Source organism: Plectropomus leopardus, chromosome 1, assembly GCF_008729295.1.
Source record: "Plectropomus leopardus isolate mb chromosome 1, YSFRI_Pleo_2.0, whole genome shotgun sequence".
Taxonomy (NCBI): Eukaryota; Metazoa; Chordata; class Actinopteri; order Perciformes; family Serranidae; genus Plectropomus; species Plectropomus leopardus.
Window position 1 is genome coordinate 34,844,721 of NC_056463.1, and position 16,783 is coordinate 34,861,503.

The 16,783-nt window shown below is 38.8% G+C and overlaps 1 protein-coding gene across 1 annotated transcript in view; it reads left to right on the plus strand.

Annotated features, from left to right (window-relative positions):
* Positions 1 to 16,783, plus strand: part of cdh8 (cadherin 8) — a 78,527-nt gene that overhangs the window by 21,494 nt on the left and 40,250 nt on the right. Inside the window, exon 2 of the mRNA XM_042486256.1 lies at positions 10,199 to 10,318. Coding sequence (XP_042342190.1) covers positions 10,199 to 10,318 — 120 coding nt within the window. The remainder of the gene's footprint in view (positions 1 to 10,198; positions 10,319 to 16,783) is intronic.

Sequence of the window (16,783 nt, forward strand, 5' to 3'; positions counted from 1 at the left end):
CACACTACAGCACAGCGCTACACTTTGTATTTGACAATACTCTGCCTCGCAGAGCTAATCGCCTCTTAATTCTTGCGTTATTCCCCACCCGTGCACATGCATTTCAATCAAAAGGTACTGTCCAAAAATAGTGCTGGCGGCACTGCCTGGAGAGATGGGCTGTCAGTCTCTCTGTCTGATCATGAGCTATTATCCTCTCTGCCCACAGACAGGAGAGAGAGCTACACCAGTGTCTATGTGATCATGATCAATACATAATCACTTTCCTGTCACCGCAATGGCGCTATCAGGGGACAGTCCAGCCCCACAGACCAGCCATTTTAGAGAAAGGCTTTGGCACACCATCATTCTGACCTAGAAAAGCTGGGGTGGGGGGGGGGGGGCAGTGGGGGCAGTAGCTAAGTGAAGGCTGGACTCATTTAAACAGTCATTGCCATGGGATGCATTATTACATTTTCACTATGCTTGGGTTCATTACATTAGTTTGCACAGTGCTGTCGTAAGAAAAGTGACTGTTATGAGACCAGACAAATATTTACTGACCACACACTGACTGACTGCAGTCTAATACTGAATGTGAGCAGCTACTTTTAGCATGCAGTTTACGTAATTTGTTATATGGATTGGTTGAACAATTGACTAATTGGCAAATTGATACATTCCAAGGTTTGCAGTTTCAAAATAATAAAGTGTTTTCACATTAAATACTGTCAGTCGACAGCGCAGAAGTCTGTTTTTGTTGTTGGTAATTGCTGGCAGCAGGAGGTGAAAAAAAAAGGAATTGCCGATTTTTTTTTATCAGTGAATCAGTTTTATTTGTCACATGTAATTACATAAAGGTACAATTCCGATGAAATGGTATCTTGTCAGTTTGTGCATTAAAAGGACTTTAAGTAGAATAGGAATAATGGAAATGTATGAGTTTGGGAAGTGCTGGGCATATAACTGCATAAATGCAATTTTGGATTGTACTGAGCGAGTTACGTTGAAAACGAATGTTTTTATTTAATTTTGCTGTTGTTTAACGCGGCCCCATATGACAATTCATCATGTTTTTTTGGATTCTTCTGTTTACGGTGAAAGCATGCAAGAAAAACATTTTCCTCCTGAATTCATTGTAACACAGGGTGAGTGATCGACATATAAATGATCATTTGGGGGGTGACATATTTCATTCATGATCAGCCTGGCCTTATTTTTTTGGTGCCTAGTGTAAACATCCCTTATGCAGGATAAATATCTGCCTATTGTATGTTAAACCGCACAAATCACTCTTTTGTAAATGGTAAATGGACTTGATCAAAACCCACTCAAAGCACTTTTACACTACTCACATTTTACACACTAGTGGTGAAGGCTACCATACCAGGTGCCTCCTGCTTTTCAGGCCCAGCCATGGGGATCAATTTTGGGCCCAGTATCTTGCCAGGAATACTTCGACATGCAGACTGGTGGAGCCAGGAATTCAAACAGTCGGTCATCTGATTGGTTGAGGACCCTTTTATTGTTATCTTTGATGAGACCCAACACAGCTGTGCCATCACTAAACTCGATGATGGTGTTGGAGCCTGAAGTGGCTACACAGTCATAACACCAAGTTCAAAGTTTTCTGACATGCTTAAAAACCCAGTCACCATAATTAATGTTTGCACTGCATATTTATGCAAGCTTTTTGTTCCAGAATGTAATCTTTTAGTAGTAAACTGGCAATGCGTGGATCCTATGAGAATGTCACGGCTGCACTTTGTGCATGCACTTGATGTTCCTCTATGGTATGACATGACAAAGTTACACTGCCAACTATTGGCCTAGCATGCAAACTACAGTGTTTTTGGTTGTTTTTGCATGTCTGTGTACGCAAGGATTGTTTTTACAATGTTATCATATGAACGCTGACTTTTTTTAAATGCAAAAGAAAGACTTTTTTTTTCATTTTTTTTTAAAGTGGCCTATGAGTTGTAGACCTTCAAAATGACCTCTTGTGTCATCTGACAACTATTTCTTTCCATTTTTCCATCCACCATTCTCCAATATGTAATATTTGCTCTGTGCATACCTTACTGTTTAAATAAACCACCAAGAATTCTATGCTGTCAACCACACTACTGCCCCTCTGCCCCTCTCTCTGTGTCTCCCTCTCTCTTTTTCGACCCCCGCAGTGTAAAGCCAGTCAGACATAAACAGTATTGTTTTACCCGGGTAGGGCTCACAGCGGGGCACTGTTAGCCCCACGCCTCATGCAGCCCACAGCTCTCCCCATGCCTCAGTGATATCCCTTCTCTATGGCTCAGTGCCTGCATACATATGAATGCCCCCTGTCTTCTATCCTTCACGCTTCTGAGCTGGTCCAAGCTGAGCAGAGCTGAGATGTTACACAGCTGCCATGCTTGTTGGGCGTGGGTATATGGAGAAGTCTGGCATTCCAGCAATAGTAAATGAACTGTAATGTCACATTCTTCTGAGTGATTATAGGTATGATGCTACTTGAGCTCAGTGCTTCCCTGTGGTGCGGTTTGCTGAGTTGTGCTAAGCATGCTGAGGGTGAATTCTGGGCGCGGGGGAGAAAAAAAGCAGCTAATGTTCTTGTTAGATCAACTGGAAAATAGAACCTCTGTGTATGTAAACATTATAATGACGACTTTGTAATAGTTTCATGCAATGGGGTGTTTTTTGCCTTTGTACAATATCTCGCACGGTGAGCCATATCTTAACAGTATATTCTTTGCACAATTTTATTTCATCCAGTTTTTTAAGACGCTTAATTGTGGAGCAGCTTATCACACAGTTTAAAACAATGGTGTTAATTTGATAAAAAAAAAAAAAAAAAAAAAAGATCATTGTTATTTCATCATGCAGTAGCATTTTTTTGAAGCTGGTTGCTTGGGTAAATGAGCATCTAATTTTAACATATTGGGCACTTAATCATGCTTATTCATTTTAGTACATGAAGCTGTAGTCATGCTCAGTGTTTAATTTCCAAATTCAGTTCCTTTTTCCTGCCAGCCCGCGGTGTACAGTAAGCGTCTGCAAATGAGCATCTTGTGATGGCTCAAAGCTACATCTTTACGACCTTCCACTGTTTGATTATGCTCGCAATACTTCAAAAGAAATAAGCAGGACTGTACAGATGAAGCTGTGCTGTGTGGATAATGTTTTACAGAAATAAGCTGCGATGTCCTTCCATGGCCATTGTGTGTCACATCAAACTGCATCCCCCAATTTATCCCCACTCCGGTTCAAGGAAGATTCCTATTGATTTCCTATCACTAAGCCAGTGTACAGAGTAAATAGGAATGTGTGTCCTATTATTTCTGTCGCTTTGATAAAACAGGCTAGACCCCCATGTCTTTATTCTGGGGGCTTCCTTAACCCTTTCAAACCTGGACAAATTGGCTTGATATTTTTCAAAAACATCGAAAGAAGCACAAGCAACAAAAGAAAAAAAAAATGGAAAAAAAAAACAGGAAATTAGAATATAGTACAAGAATATTAGCTGAAAATTAGTTTTAAAAAAGTTGAAAAAAAATGTAAGGGGAAATTATTTTAAAGCAATGATGATAATTAGCCGTAAATATTGTTTTCGCCAGCTTTTTTCCTTTTTCCCATGAAATTTTGCCATAGGTTTTTTTGAAATACACAGTATATCTTTTGAATTACTTATTTCTTGCAAATCATGGAATATTTATTCTAAGTTAATAATAAGTTTCTTATTGCCTTTTCCCCCAGTTTTTTTTAGGAATCACACCATATTTAAGTTAGGGCTACTGTTAAAAGTCAAAGACTCAAAGCATCAGTCAGAGACCCTCGGTTGACTGAGACTGCTTCGCAATCCATCGTTAGCGCTGTTACCTGTGAAAGGTGCCTGAAAGTAATACCCGATGTTTCAAAGGGTTAAAAACTGCAGGCCCTTCAATCACAAAAAAAAAGGAAAAAAAAGACAGGAAACACAGCTGTAATTTGGATGTAAATGCCTCATATATGGTAATGGCATCCTTTGGAAATTATGTGTGTTTAAATTAATGGTGTGGTATTAAATCCAGGACGTGATTAATGAGATTACACTCAGCGTGGGAAAACAACCATAAATGCAGGCTGTATTTTCATACATGCTTAATGCGTGTCACTCTGTGGGCTACTGCCCAAACCCAACAGAGGGAGATTTGCTCTCCCAGGAAACGCTTATGTGTAATCTTTCAGTGTCTGGGCATTTGCCTGACAGCAGGAGAAAAGTGAGACAAATCCATTTAGACAGGAAATAGCATGATTGCACCTACTTCCACATCTCTAACAGGTTTGACCAAAAATAGTGTGTAAGTAACACTTTTTTTTTTTGATAAAAAAAGAAGATGCCAGAGCAGGAGAGTGTAGAGACATTGGTTGCATTCTGAGTGAGCGTTTTCCATCGAAGGCTCTCTACATGCCCAATTCCTTCCTGCTTGGTTTTGTGTTTAGCAGACATTCTTTTTCTTCTTTTTTTGTGGAAGTTTGTAGGTGTTGTGTTGCTATTATTGTAATCGCAACAATGCTACAGGCTTCAAATAAAAGCTAGAGACGATATTCCTCCTACAATTGAGTTTCTGTGCCCGTTGCCTGGCCCCTACAGCTGCATCCATTTCTGCAGTGTCCCTGAAATTTCAGAGCATTATCAAGGGGAAGGACGAGCTAATCTGCACTGATTTGAAACAGGACCAAAACACTGGCTTTCCTAATCCCTCATTTTTTTATCAGGGGTGGTGAGGAGCATTTTACCCCTGTGGGAGGGAAAGAAAGAGGGAGCTATTTCATGCTTCACCGGTTCCACTGTTTTTATGAAGATTTTTTTTTTCCTATTCTCTACCCCCCCCCCCCCCCCCGCACACACACACACACACACACACACACACACACACACACACACACTTCCAGCCATGGTGTAACTGAATTTATAAAGTCCTGTTTGCAATAGTCAGACACCTTTTAGAAGTACGAAGGTACTTTTCATAATTAGGGATGTGTAGATGGCCGACTTCTCCCTCTGTAGAGGTAGTAATTTAACTTTAAGTCAGATAAGGCTCTGTATCTCTGGAAAAAACGAGGTGCAATTTCTTTAGCTGTCTCTCATTTTGTTCATTTGACAATTGGCAAACACCTATGGCACACTATGGATATAATTTGCTTCTGTATGAACACACCAATGTGAATTATTGCACACATATTTGGGATGTAATTCATATAATTATGTTTTTTTACATTCTGTCAGCCAGTTTGATTTGATATTGTTTTTACTGACCTAACACCTTTATGGGGAACATTTTTTTTTTTAGACTAAAAGCCGTGTTTGGTGTGGTTACATTCTGTTGTGCCATTTAGCTACTTGTTAGCAATTGCCTGTTTTAAGACATCTAAAAGCCTCAAAATTTACAAGTGGGGTATTTACTGACAAATTGTGTGACGTAAAACAAAATGTGAAGATTGATTTAACCACAGACCTTATTTTAGGCATCTAACCAAAACACCATAAAAAAGAATAATAATAATAATAATAATTTCTGTTTTTCTCTTTTGGGGAAGGCTGCAATGTCATGACCAGTGCACTGACAGGATAAAAGAAGGAAACAGGCCCCATAAAGAGGCAGGTTGGGGTGGTGGATGGTTACAAAGGTCAATCCGGTGTTAGGAACCATGAGAACTTTGAGTGAACTTAAAGTAATTTGAAGTACATTGTCACCATGTTTCTTTTCTTAGGCCTAACCACTGTAATTTTATGTACTTACCGACATTTGTGGATCTAATATTATATTAACCGTTGCACGATAATACCATGGGTGTGTAGATTAAAAGCAACTTATCCTCATACAACAGTTCATATGATATCTGACAAAGTATCGCCCCATGATTAACATTATGTACTCAACGTAAAATTATGTACTTCATATAAAGTTATGTAGATAAGGTAATTCAAGTTAGGGGGTAAAGTATGGTAGCAAGAATTAGGAAACGAATCATGGTGACAAAATACCTTAAAATCACTCAAAGCTCATAGGTTTCACATGGTTTTTATTCTACCGTCATCTTTACTCCCCTAGGCACATTGATCACGGGATTGCAGCCTTTCTGATTATGTGGGTTGTTCATGAATTAGTGGCTTATGATTACGTTATACATTGTTATACACAGTGTTTGGTGCATTACATTTGTAGGTAAATGTATGAATAGAGCATAGGAACAGCCTATTTAATGTTATGAGATTTTTAGAAACATGCATGAAGCTTATGGTAAGTATAGTCAATGCAGTGGTTGGAGTTTATTTCATGAAAGTTGAGAGCAAGTGATCTGAGAGGCACGTTAGTGGAATCAAGTAGAGAAAATTCCAAGTCTTATCAGCAGCTGACATCGAGTTATAACTGGCTGTTTTTTGTTGTTGCCTCTATCACAGCGAGCAGAAACACAGGAAGAAAGAGAGCTCATTGATCTGCTGTCATCTTAGCACTGCAAAAGGCATGGGGTGTAACAAGCGGTATGAAATTTACAAGGTAAGCTTTGGCAACACAACAGCATGGGTCATCATAAGACTATGAATTACAAGAACACCTCTGTCTCGGCGGACCACTTGAGGCTCTCTCAGTGTGAAATAATTGGGTTGCAACAGTGAAACTGCTTCTCCAGTTTGAGTGCAAAGGTGGCTTTTGCTTTGTTTTGCTGGTACTAGACCACAGAGGCGGTGGTGACTATTAATCAATAGTTGACACGTGCAGCTGACGTCATAAAGAGGGAGATAACTGAAAAAAAACATCTTTGCTGTAGTGCTATTTATGAAGGGCCCTTTGTGTTTTGCAGAGGTTATGCTGGGATGCTTTGCTTTGAGAATACAATGTATACACTCAGAGTTTGTTCTGAACTCAGATTAGAAAAAAAACGCAATGTGGATAGTATGCTTAAATGAAGTGTGGTAAATTTCCCTCCTTCTAGCCAGTGTACAACCCATCACAGTGTTAGTCAAATTTAAAACAAGATCATGTTACTGCACTGCCTATTCCTGGTTGAAATGTTTTCAAAAACATATTTTACTGCCTTATTTAGCTGTAATAGAGGAAGTTTTTGAACAGGAAGTGGGAGCCACACTGCTTCCTGCACAGTGAAAATGAAGGCTGGAAAAATTCCGATCAAACAGTAAAATAAATATAACGAATATAAACTAAAATTCTGTTATTGAGTTACATATTTCTTGCCTCAGTTGTTTTCAGGAACATGTTTTAGCCTAGCATTTAACAGTAATTCAAGATTGTTTGTTACAAGTAGGTCGCCATAGTGTGAAACGGACAAGTTTGTATAAAGTCTCCCGTCAGCGGGAGCATTTATTTGTCTGGTGCGGTGCAGTGCATTCTAGTAGTTGTAGGTTTGTTTTTTTTACCTCTTGAGCAAAAGTGAATGCCCATTCCTTTTTCCTGTTTTATCTTGTAATGTAGCACCAATTTTAAAAGTATTTGCATCTTTCCGCTGCAAAGACATCCTAGTTTTTGTGAGAACCCACTTTGTATCTGTAAAATACCTATTTCAGTCATCACTGTGCTGCACACTGGTCAGCAGGTCAGTTGGAGGTTGTTTTGGTGCTTGTAGAGGCAGCAAAAGACAGCACGCCAACAGAATACAGGTGTCTGATTTGTGGGTTACACTCTGTGCAAGGATTGTGTGTCTGTCACATCTGGCATTTCTTTATTTCAATGTTTTAATTCATGACTCAGAATCACAATGTCGCAGCCAAAGCTCTGCGGAGGTCTTTACTACAAGCCATTTCATGTGCACTGGACAGACTTCGATGCCTGTGGCAGGACCTGCGCCGTCTGCGACGAGGGACATCTCCCTTTGTTGTCAGAACACCTCTAAACATCTTTCACAGAAACAATTACCATACCATCTGTAGCTTCCTGCCAGCGTGTTGCTCACTGTCAGCATGTCAGCTTCTTTTCTCTCCGTCTTTCTCTCTACCTCTTGTGCGCACTCCATCACACTGAGACTGATGAGGACCTAGGTCACTGTGAATTAAAATGGATGAGTTTAATTGCGTTAATAGTCTCTTTATATTCAGTTTTTCGATGCATGTTTTTTCTTTTCTGGATACCTTAGAATGGCACTGTGAATGGCGGGTTGAATTGTGGCTAATCTATTTTGTGATTTGCCTTGAGCATTTGGCAGAGCTGGTATATTGATGAAGGTCTTTGCGTGCATTTCCTCCAAACCTCATTCAGCTGGTTTAATAAAGGACCTCATTTCTGCTACATTGCGTATTGTTGGTGTGACGGTAATGGCTAATTGCTCCAGTGTTAAAGGAATAGTGATATCCGATTAGGACTTTGAAAACATGTGTGCCAACAGTTACATTAACGTAAACACAAACTTTTAATTGGGCAAACTTCCAGCAAAGCAAAGTGTTTTCTTGTGTGTTAAGGCTGGAAGTTTGCTTGAAGTTATTAAGACACATACAGTAGATTATCTTATAACCTTCAGCAGAGTATTACAGAGCACCTTTTAGTGTAAATGCGCGAGGCCTGCAGTCCTTTAAGACCAAGAGTTTGTGAAAGTAGAACTTGGCCATCACTTGATTTGCTTACTTCCCCTGCTGTGTTGTGACACATCCATCACTGTCATGTTGATTTGCACAGCAGCTAACATACCCAGCAGAAGCTAGCTTTACAAGGGACTAAATGACTAATCAACACTGACATGACTGGCTTGCTCAGTTAGGCCAAACACACATTATAACATATGTCTTCTGAAGTTATGTCGAGTAATTGACAGAACTGTACACACACTATTGGAAGATGGATTAAGGGCACAAGATGCAGTTTTCTTGTGGGTGGGAACACATGCTTCTTCAAATATCATGCTGCTTTTAGTTCAGTTCCCTGAAAAAAATACTCAAAAGACTACATTTATTTTGGGAGTTGTTTTAAAAATTATGGTGGTGGGGGGGGCAAAAAGGCCAGTTTTTGGGGGACCCCCCCCCCCACACACACACACACACACCACACCGCAAAAAGATTTTCCATTTCTGCAGCTGGACATATATTTATACCTGCCAGTTATTTATTCATTGCAACACACTCTCGGAGTGCAGGGGACGCTCTGGGCACAGACGGAGCAGAACAACATCAGGCACATAGAAACATTAAACATTCATTCTGCTGGTCTAAAGATTTGCATTCACTCACAGCAATGGCTCATTCATTGATCGGATCTGATCAGCTCTGAATGTATCAACAGATCAATTACTGTGCTTGAAACTGCTGCTAATATATATATATATTCTTGGCTTATTCACTCATTGACGCTTACAATAACTGTTCACTTAGTAGCACTTGGTTTAAAAAAACAGTTGCTGCAGTGTTTGAGATGTGTATTCTCTATTTGCCATTAGTTATAATGTGAAATTTATAAAAATGAATATGAATATGAAAATATTATGAAAGCTTTTGTCCCATTTATATAAAATAAGTCTTCATTTTTTTAAAAAGGGGTTTGGAGGACCTCTAGCCAAAGATTTTTGACCACAACCATCCAATTCCTAGCTTTCTGCTGACTTTTTTAGGTACTAATTTTTGATGAAAATGTCTTCAAATTTGTCAAAGTAGAAGTATTCTGCGTGTTGTGTTTTTATTGGAGGGGAAAAATGCACATGTTCTAAGTATTGAGGGAGGATGTGCTCCCTGTGTGCTCTGCCCTAAGGTTTAATTACTACATTGGTTGTAAGAATTCATGACTATTATATTGTTTTATGATATTACAGGGGAGAGTGTTGCAGGTTTTTCTACATCAAGGCTACATGGAAATGTTGTGATAAACTAAGGGACAAAAAAGGTTCAGCTGCTCTGTCCTTTCTTTATCTTTTTTTTTTTTTTACTTGTATTTTTTAATTGTTTTGTTTTTAATTTTCTTTTGGTTTTGCAAGGTGCTCATTAAATGAACCGTGCCCTTCCCATCCTCATAATTATGATACTGTCCTTCATATACAGATTTAAAACACTCAAGTATCATGCACACTGCTGATATTTCAGGGCAACACAACAACACAAATCCCAAGCATGTCTGATATGCTTGGGATGAGATTTTTATACAAATCAACCCCACATAGGGATGAATACTCTCATGTTGATTGCCAAAGCGATGTAGAGATGATTGCCTATACAGTTATGGTCCCTGACTCTGTCTTTCTGCCCCACAGGTACTCCAGTTACCCGGGTAACAGCTACAGATGCCGATGATCCGGTATATGGGAACAGCGCTAAACTTGTCTACAGCATACTGGAGGGACAGCCGTATTTCTCTGTAGACCCCAACTCAGGTAAGTCTTTGTCTGTGCTTGTAGGTGTTTTGGAATTAGATGAATCTCTTCTCTATGAGCACAAAGTTGTGAGGGCTGTTGTTCTTCGCCTTAAATTTAATTAAGAAGCAGACACTGGAGGCCATTTTAAAGCATATTTGAAATGTTGGATTCACAAGTCACCTGTGAAGGAAGGCCGTGTTAAGCTGAAAACTGCAACCAGCTAAAGTATAACAACATAAATATTGCTTAAAACTACAAGCAATAATACAGGGGTACAGTGTGATCGCCGTGATGTAAAAAGAAGGAGGTACAAAAGGAGAGCACCTCTGCAGGGTGGGCAAAGCTCTTTGTGCTGTTAGTCATTGTTTGCCTGACAAAGCCTGATGAAGATCTCTGCAAGATCGAAGCTGTGCTTCATTAAATTTAATGGGAGCTAGTAATACAGTGTGCAAAGCCTTTTGTCTGTTTCCAACCGATGGAGAGCATAATGTATTACAAAATGCAAAGAATGAACACCACGCCCATAATGGGACAAAAAGGGAAAGACATAAGTTTAACAGTGAGTCAGTGATTACATCTAAGGATTATTTCGGTCGTCTTTTTCTTGTAGACATAAGGCCAGAACCTTTCAGTATTTAAACATTGTCCTTTTTTTTATTACTTGCTTCAGCTTAGATAAATGAGCTTACAAAGTCACCTCAGGTCGAGTAATGGGCTATCACTAAATGACCGAGTCTATAGGTACGTACATCCAAGTCACTGTTGGGAATAACTTAATCTTAGAATGGTCTAATTTATTGTACATAGATGCAGAGATGTAGTGCGGGGCCCTACCTTAACTGTAAGGTCTACTTTAAGCTTTCAGGAACTAACTGTGTATCAGAGACTAAACAAGCTATATATAGACACTTTAGGAGGAAAATTATAATGCAAATTATGCAGTACTTGAAGGGATAGTTTCGTGTTTTTGTTTTTTCTTTGAAGTGGGGTTGTATGAACTACTTATCCATAGTGAGTATATTACATATGGTAGATATAAATTGGCATGCCCTCCCTTTGGAGAAGCAGGCTGAAGTCCAACATGAAAAATCAATGTACAGCTTTGGACGGGGTCAGCAACAAAATTAGGGGTAGACAGCTTATTGGCCTGACCGATATTTGGCATTTTGCAGATTATCTGTATTGGTAGTTTATATAATCACTGATAACATTAATTAAAAAGTGCAAAGAAAGTGTCAGCATGAGAGAAACTTTTACTATGTAAAGCCTCAGGGTGCTACTTTTATTTATTCTTTTGACATGTGACATTTATTGAATGCAATTCACTATGACTAACTACTTCATAAAACCCTTCCCCAAAAAAATCTGAAATATCCATTTAAATGAACACCACACACCATCATTCCACCCAAGATTTTCACAGTAACCTGAAGGCAACAAGATTTTCTGAAAAGTATAAAATGTCAGTCACAATTAGATCATGACCAAGCCTTGATTAATTAATAATCATAATTAATGTGCTTACCATCGCTGTGTTACGTGCATGAAAATGTCCATTGTTAGTTTGCAGATGCTGGTACCATTCCTGCTGCTGTGTGACAGCCAACAGGTTTTTAATGATTCTTTTAAATTGGCGGATTATCTAATGGCGTGAACATAATCAGTCTGATATTGTAGATCAAAAAAGAAAAGAAAAGAAAAGAAAAGCTAAACTTTAAAAACATGTTTTTTTATGGAAAGTCTATTTGTGTGTGTGTCTGTCAACTCAAGCCACAAAAATTGTTGCTTTTGTCTCATTTGTGGACGGTTGAAAAAAAAAACAAAACTTTGTGCATACATTGTCCTTTTTGCAGAGGCTGCAAATAATTTAAACAGTATATTTTCCTTTTAGGAATGGCTAAGAGACCAGAGACAGACCTTCAAAGTGGCTGTATTAACATCAAAAACAATATTAAATTGAGAGCAAGCACTAAAGAGACAATTCACATACATAATCAAAAATACACTTTTTCCTCTTTAACTGATAAATAGCGCTGTCAGTTTTATAATTTGTAACCTATAGTTACTAACTCACTTATTTGCTCTTGATTTGTTAACTGCTTAGCACTGATAACTTCGAGGGACAGTTCACACCAAATCAAAAATACATATTTTTCCTCGTACCTGTAGTGCTATTTATCAGCCTAAATTGTTTTTGTGAGTTGCTGAGTGTTGGAGATATCGGCTGTTCTAAGCAGTTTCATGCAGAAACTTAAAAAATGTTTTTCAACCTAACTACAGCAAGCAGGTTTCACCGTGCAGAAGTAAAGGTGAATTTAAAGCTAGCTCATCTAATGCTAGCAGACCTGCTGAGGACACTATGATGTTTACATCTAGCACTATCACAAACATAAGCCTTTTGTCCATGCACATATACACACTTCTTTCTGCGCAGTTACTGAGTAACTGGGTTATACTTTCTGGAAAGAGACATTGCTGCTGAGTTTTTCAAATTCATTTTTTTGGCATTTTGAGCCCCACAAGCAGAGCACCATCTATTTCCATCATATTGGAGAGAAGGCAGACATCTCTACGGCGGATATCACTCCTCAACTCTCACCAATACAATCTAGATTGATAAATATCACTACAGTTGAAAGGAAAAATATATAGTTTGGATTGTTGGGTGAACCTTCCCTTTCAATTATCTGTGCATATGCATTATTCAATTGAATTTTTTTTTAAAAAGTGTAATTACAGAGGAAAACAAGAGCGCAATTTATTAGTTTCCTTTATCAGTGACACCTCCAAGTCTAAATACGAAGGGAATGCCAAAAAAACAAAAAAAAAAACAAAACAAAACAAAAATTACAGAGATGGAGATTTATGAAGATGATGTTGCACAACATTTAGGGAATATCGCTGGATAATAGAGTGGAAATAAGAATATTTAACACAGTGGCTTTGAAGGTTACTTGGTAAACTATTGGTAAATATCTAAACAAGAGTTGAAGCAAAACATCTACATCCTGAATACATGAATATGCATACACATAAAAATATGTATCAACAGACACTTCACTAAAATGGCAAAGAAGTCAGAGTCATCCTTACTGTGAAATCTGGGCAAGTATAAGAGATCTAACCAACACATTTATGATAATGAATGCATATTTCAGTGATATTTATAGTTTATTTATTAATCAGTGTATATGCATTTCTAATGCTGGATGAGTTTTGGCAGCAGAGCTCTCTTTGCTGCTTGGATTGAAATGAAAAAGACAGATGCGACTACAGTGAGAGGGTAGCTTGTTAATGTATGCGTGTGCTGCCCACAGCTGCAACAGGTTGAACGGGTTCCAGCAGGTGGAGATGCAACAGCTTTCCCACCTGCTGGCCCACCTGAGCTCATCTCACTCTGTTGCTGTGCATTGTGCAAAAAAATGCATACATTGTCTGATGGCCCAATAAAAGGGATCCACAGTTTTAAAAAGCACTTAGCAGAAGACCACATGGCAACTGCATGTTAACGAGTGTGCTGTTCGCCACCGTGTCTACATCAGTTCTTTTCGGCAAGCCTGCAAGGGACAACATTAGCGAGTGCACAGTAAAAGGGAGCTGACAGTGTTGGTTATGGCTTTAAAAAGTTGTGTAACGACAACAGGACTGCAGGTAACTCAGCCCATCTGTTTTTTGGAAATGCTTGTAGATTATCGCTGCGTGAGGCTGCTGTTAACTCAGGCTCCCCGGGCTCACTCTCTTTCTCTACCCCTTTGCTCTACAGCTGCACACTTACAAAACATGAAGAGTGTGCTGGGCTAAAATATGCATCAGTGGGGGCACTGTAACTAAAATGTAGACTGTATAGCTTTAAATAAAACATCAAAAAATGAGGGAAGAAAATGTTTAAAGGGATATATCACTGATTTTCAACCATTTTTTAAATAAAAAACAAAAAAACAAAACATATGGGTAGTATATGTAAATGGGTTGTGGTAAACTTCTCTGTACCTAATCAGTGCCCACATACTCCTAGCAAAACTCCACCAGACAATGCAAATTGATGCAAAGCCTGTCACTGGGCAGAGTTTCACCTGGTCTCCAGGGCTGCTGCTTAACCTTTAAGCTGTGCTTCCGCATCGTTGTATTGCCCGCCATTCATGCCGCCACTGCGGACAGAAAGAGTATAGAAGCAGATGAAAAGACAAATGTGCTTCCCTCAAAGTCACACCACAGTTCGATCAAATAGTAAAAGTAGGCAGTGCTTATCCAATATAAATCAAGATTATTTTACTGCACTGCCTTCTTCTCACCTAAAAAACATATTTTAATGCTGTTGTTAATGCTGTATAGCTGTATATGGCAAGGATTTGCGCACAGTAAAAAACAGAATCAGTGTCGTGAGATGATTTCTTTAAGATTATTTTTTGGCCTTTTTGACCTGTATTTGACAGGAAAGCTTCAGCCTGAAAGGGAGAGAAAGAGAAAACTGTTGACATGTAGGGGCTGAGGTCAGAATCAAACCTGTGGCTACTTTTGCAAGGACATAGCCTTTGCACATGGGGTGCCCACTCTTCCACTTAAGCTAATGGGTGCCCCCGTGTGTCCCTTTATAAATCATTCTGTGCCCATTCTGAATTAGGATGTTTTGACAAGTCTGTGAATGCAACGCAGGCGAAACTCATCACAAGTTATGGACTTTTGAGACATGGCGTGGAAAATCGTTTTGGTCAGAACTGATTAGATCGATGGTTGACAGGAAAAACGAAGTGCAGAGTGAGTAAATGCAAACTTTTAGATCCCGCACAATGGACTGTTAAATTTCATTTTAAATGTGGCGGTTCTATCTGTCTGTGACAACACTATGCTCTGTGCAAGAGTGTGGTGGTATGAATAACAGCATGGTATATATAGCTCAATAGTTCTAGAAAAGCTATTTGTAGTGGCAGATGTTTAAATTGTGGTGGGATGCCACAAATGCATGAATGTTTGGGAAACCCTTACTCATTTACATATTTCTCGCCTCTAATGTTTTCAGAATAATGTTATATGCTGCCTTCATGTGCTCCTCGGAAATATTTTATTTTCTGTATTTGCATGTTAGTAGCACATACACATTGTAATTATGAGTGGGAAATTAGGAAATTTGGATGCTGAGTTGCGACAGTTGTGTGACATTTCAGGGCAGTAGAAATGGCAGAAATGGAAAGTGTGGAAACATTGTCAAAATGTTCACTGCCTTAAGTTGGACATTCATGGAAGCTGAAACAGCACACATACTAACATTAAAAAAGTTGTCTATCATTAGAAACATCCAACTGCTAAGTACAGTATTTTAAACTTTTAAACTAAAAGCACACAGTTTCTGTTTTGATTACCTCAGCAACACCTTAAGCCCTAACTCATTGAGACAACAGAAATATAAAGCTAGCTAACTAAGCAAATATTAGCTAATTATTAATCATTTAAGCATATAATTCTTTGTTCTTCATTCTGCTGTGAAATCACGAAGGAGCTCTGTGCCACTTGCTTTGGGTAAAACATCAGACACTAAAAACAACTTTTTTACTTCTAGCATCCGTTTTGCTTTTACTTGAATGCATGTATGTCAGAATTACGACTGCAAAACTAGGAAGCACGATATTTCAGAAGAGCAAGTGAAGGCAGCATTATCTTGACATTTAACTGTAATACGAGCTTGTTTCTTGCTGCCTGTCATTTATTGTTTCACACATACAAGTGTGCATTACGTCATGCATCAGCAGGAACATTTATGGGCCTGATGTGGCGCATTGCATTCTGGTATTTGTTTTCTACCTCTTGAGCAAAAGCCTCCTTTTTCTCAGTTTACTCTGGTCATGTACCAATTTAAATGTCTTTGCATCTTTCTACTGCATAGACATCCTAGTTTTATTAAAAGGCCATCTTTCCAGAAGTGAAATACCTCTTTAAGTGGGTAAATAAGAAAAAAGCAGCTGCAGAGTTCTTCGTCAACTGTTACAAAATCTCCAACAGAAAGTATCATATCAAAATATTACCCCCACGTGATTGCAATCTGTATAATGCAATCACCTTGGCCCTGCTGAATGACGCACGTGCAGCCTCTCATAACAGGAAGTGGAAGCTATGCATGCAGGCGGCAAGGACAAAAGTATCAGCGGGAAAAATCAAGACAAATGCAATGGTGTCTCTTTTATGTTTGTCCTGGTTTAGCTAGGTCAACTGATGAGCAGTGCCATGTCAGATGGTTTGACAATGGGTTGTATTGAATTCATTATCAAGACTACTAAATTATGTGAGTCATATGGGCATCACTGAGTAGTTTTTTTTCCCATGAACTGATTGGTCGTCCTAAATGCTAAATGGGCCAGACCTCATATGCTCGTTGTGCAACATCATTGAATTCAAAAGAATAATAATAATTACTTCCTTCTATCAGAAGGCAAACTCCTTAGCAGCGTCATCATGCATAAAGTTATCTCAAAACAGACTCCAGATTGGATC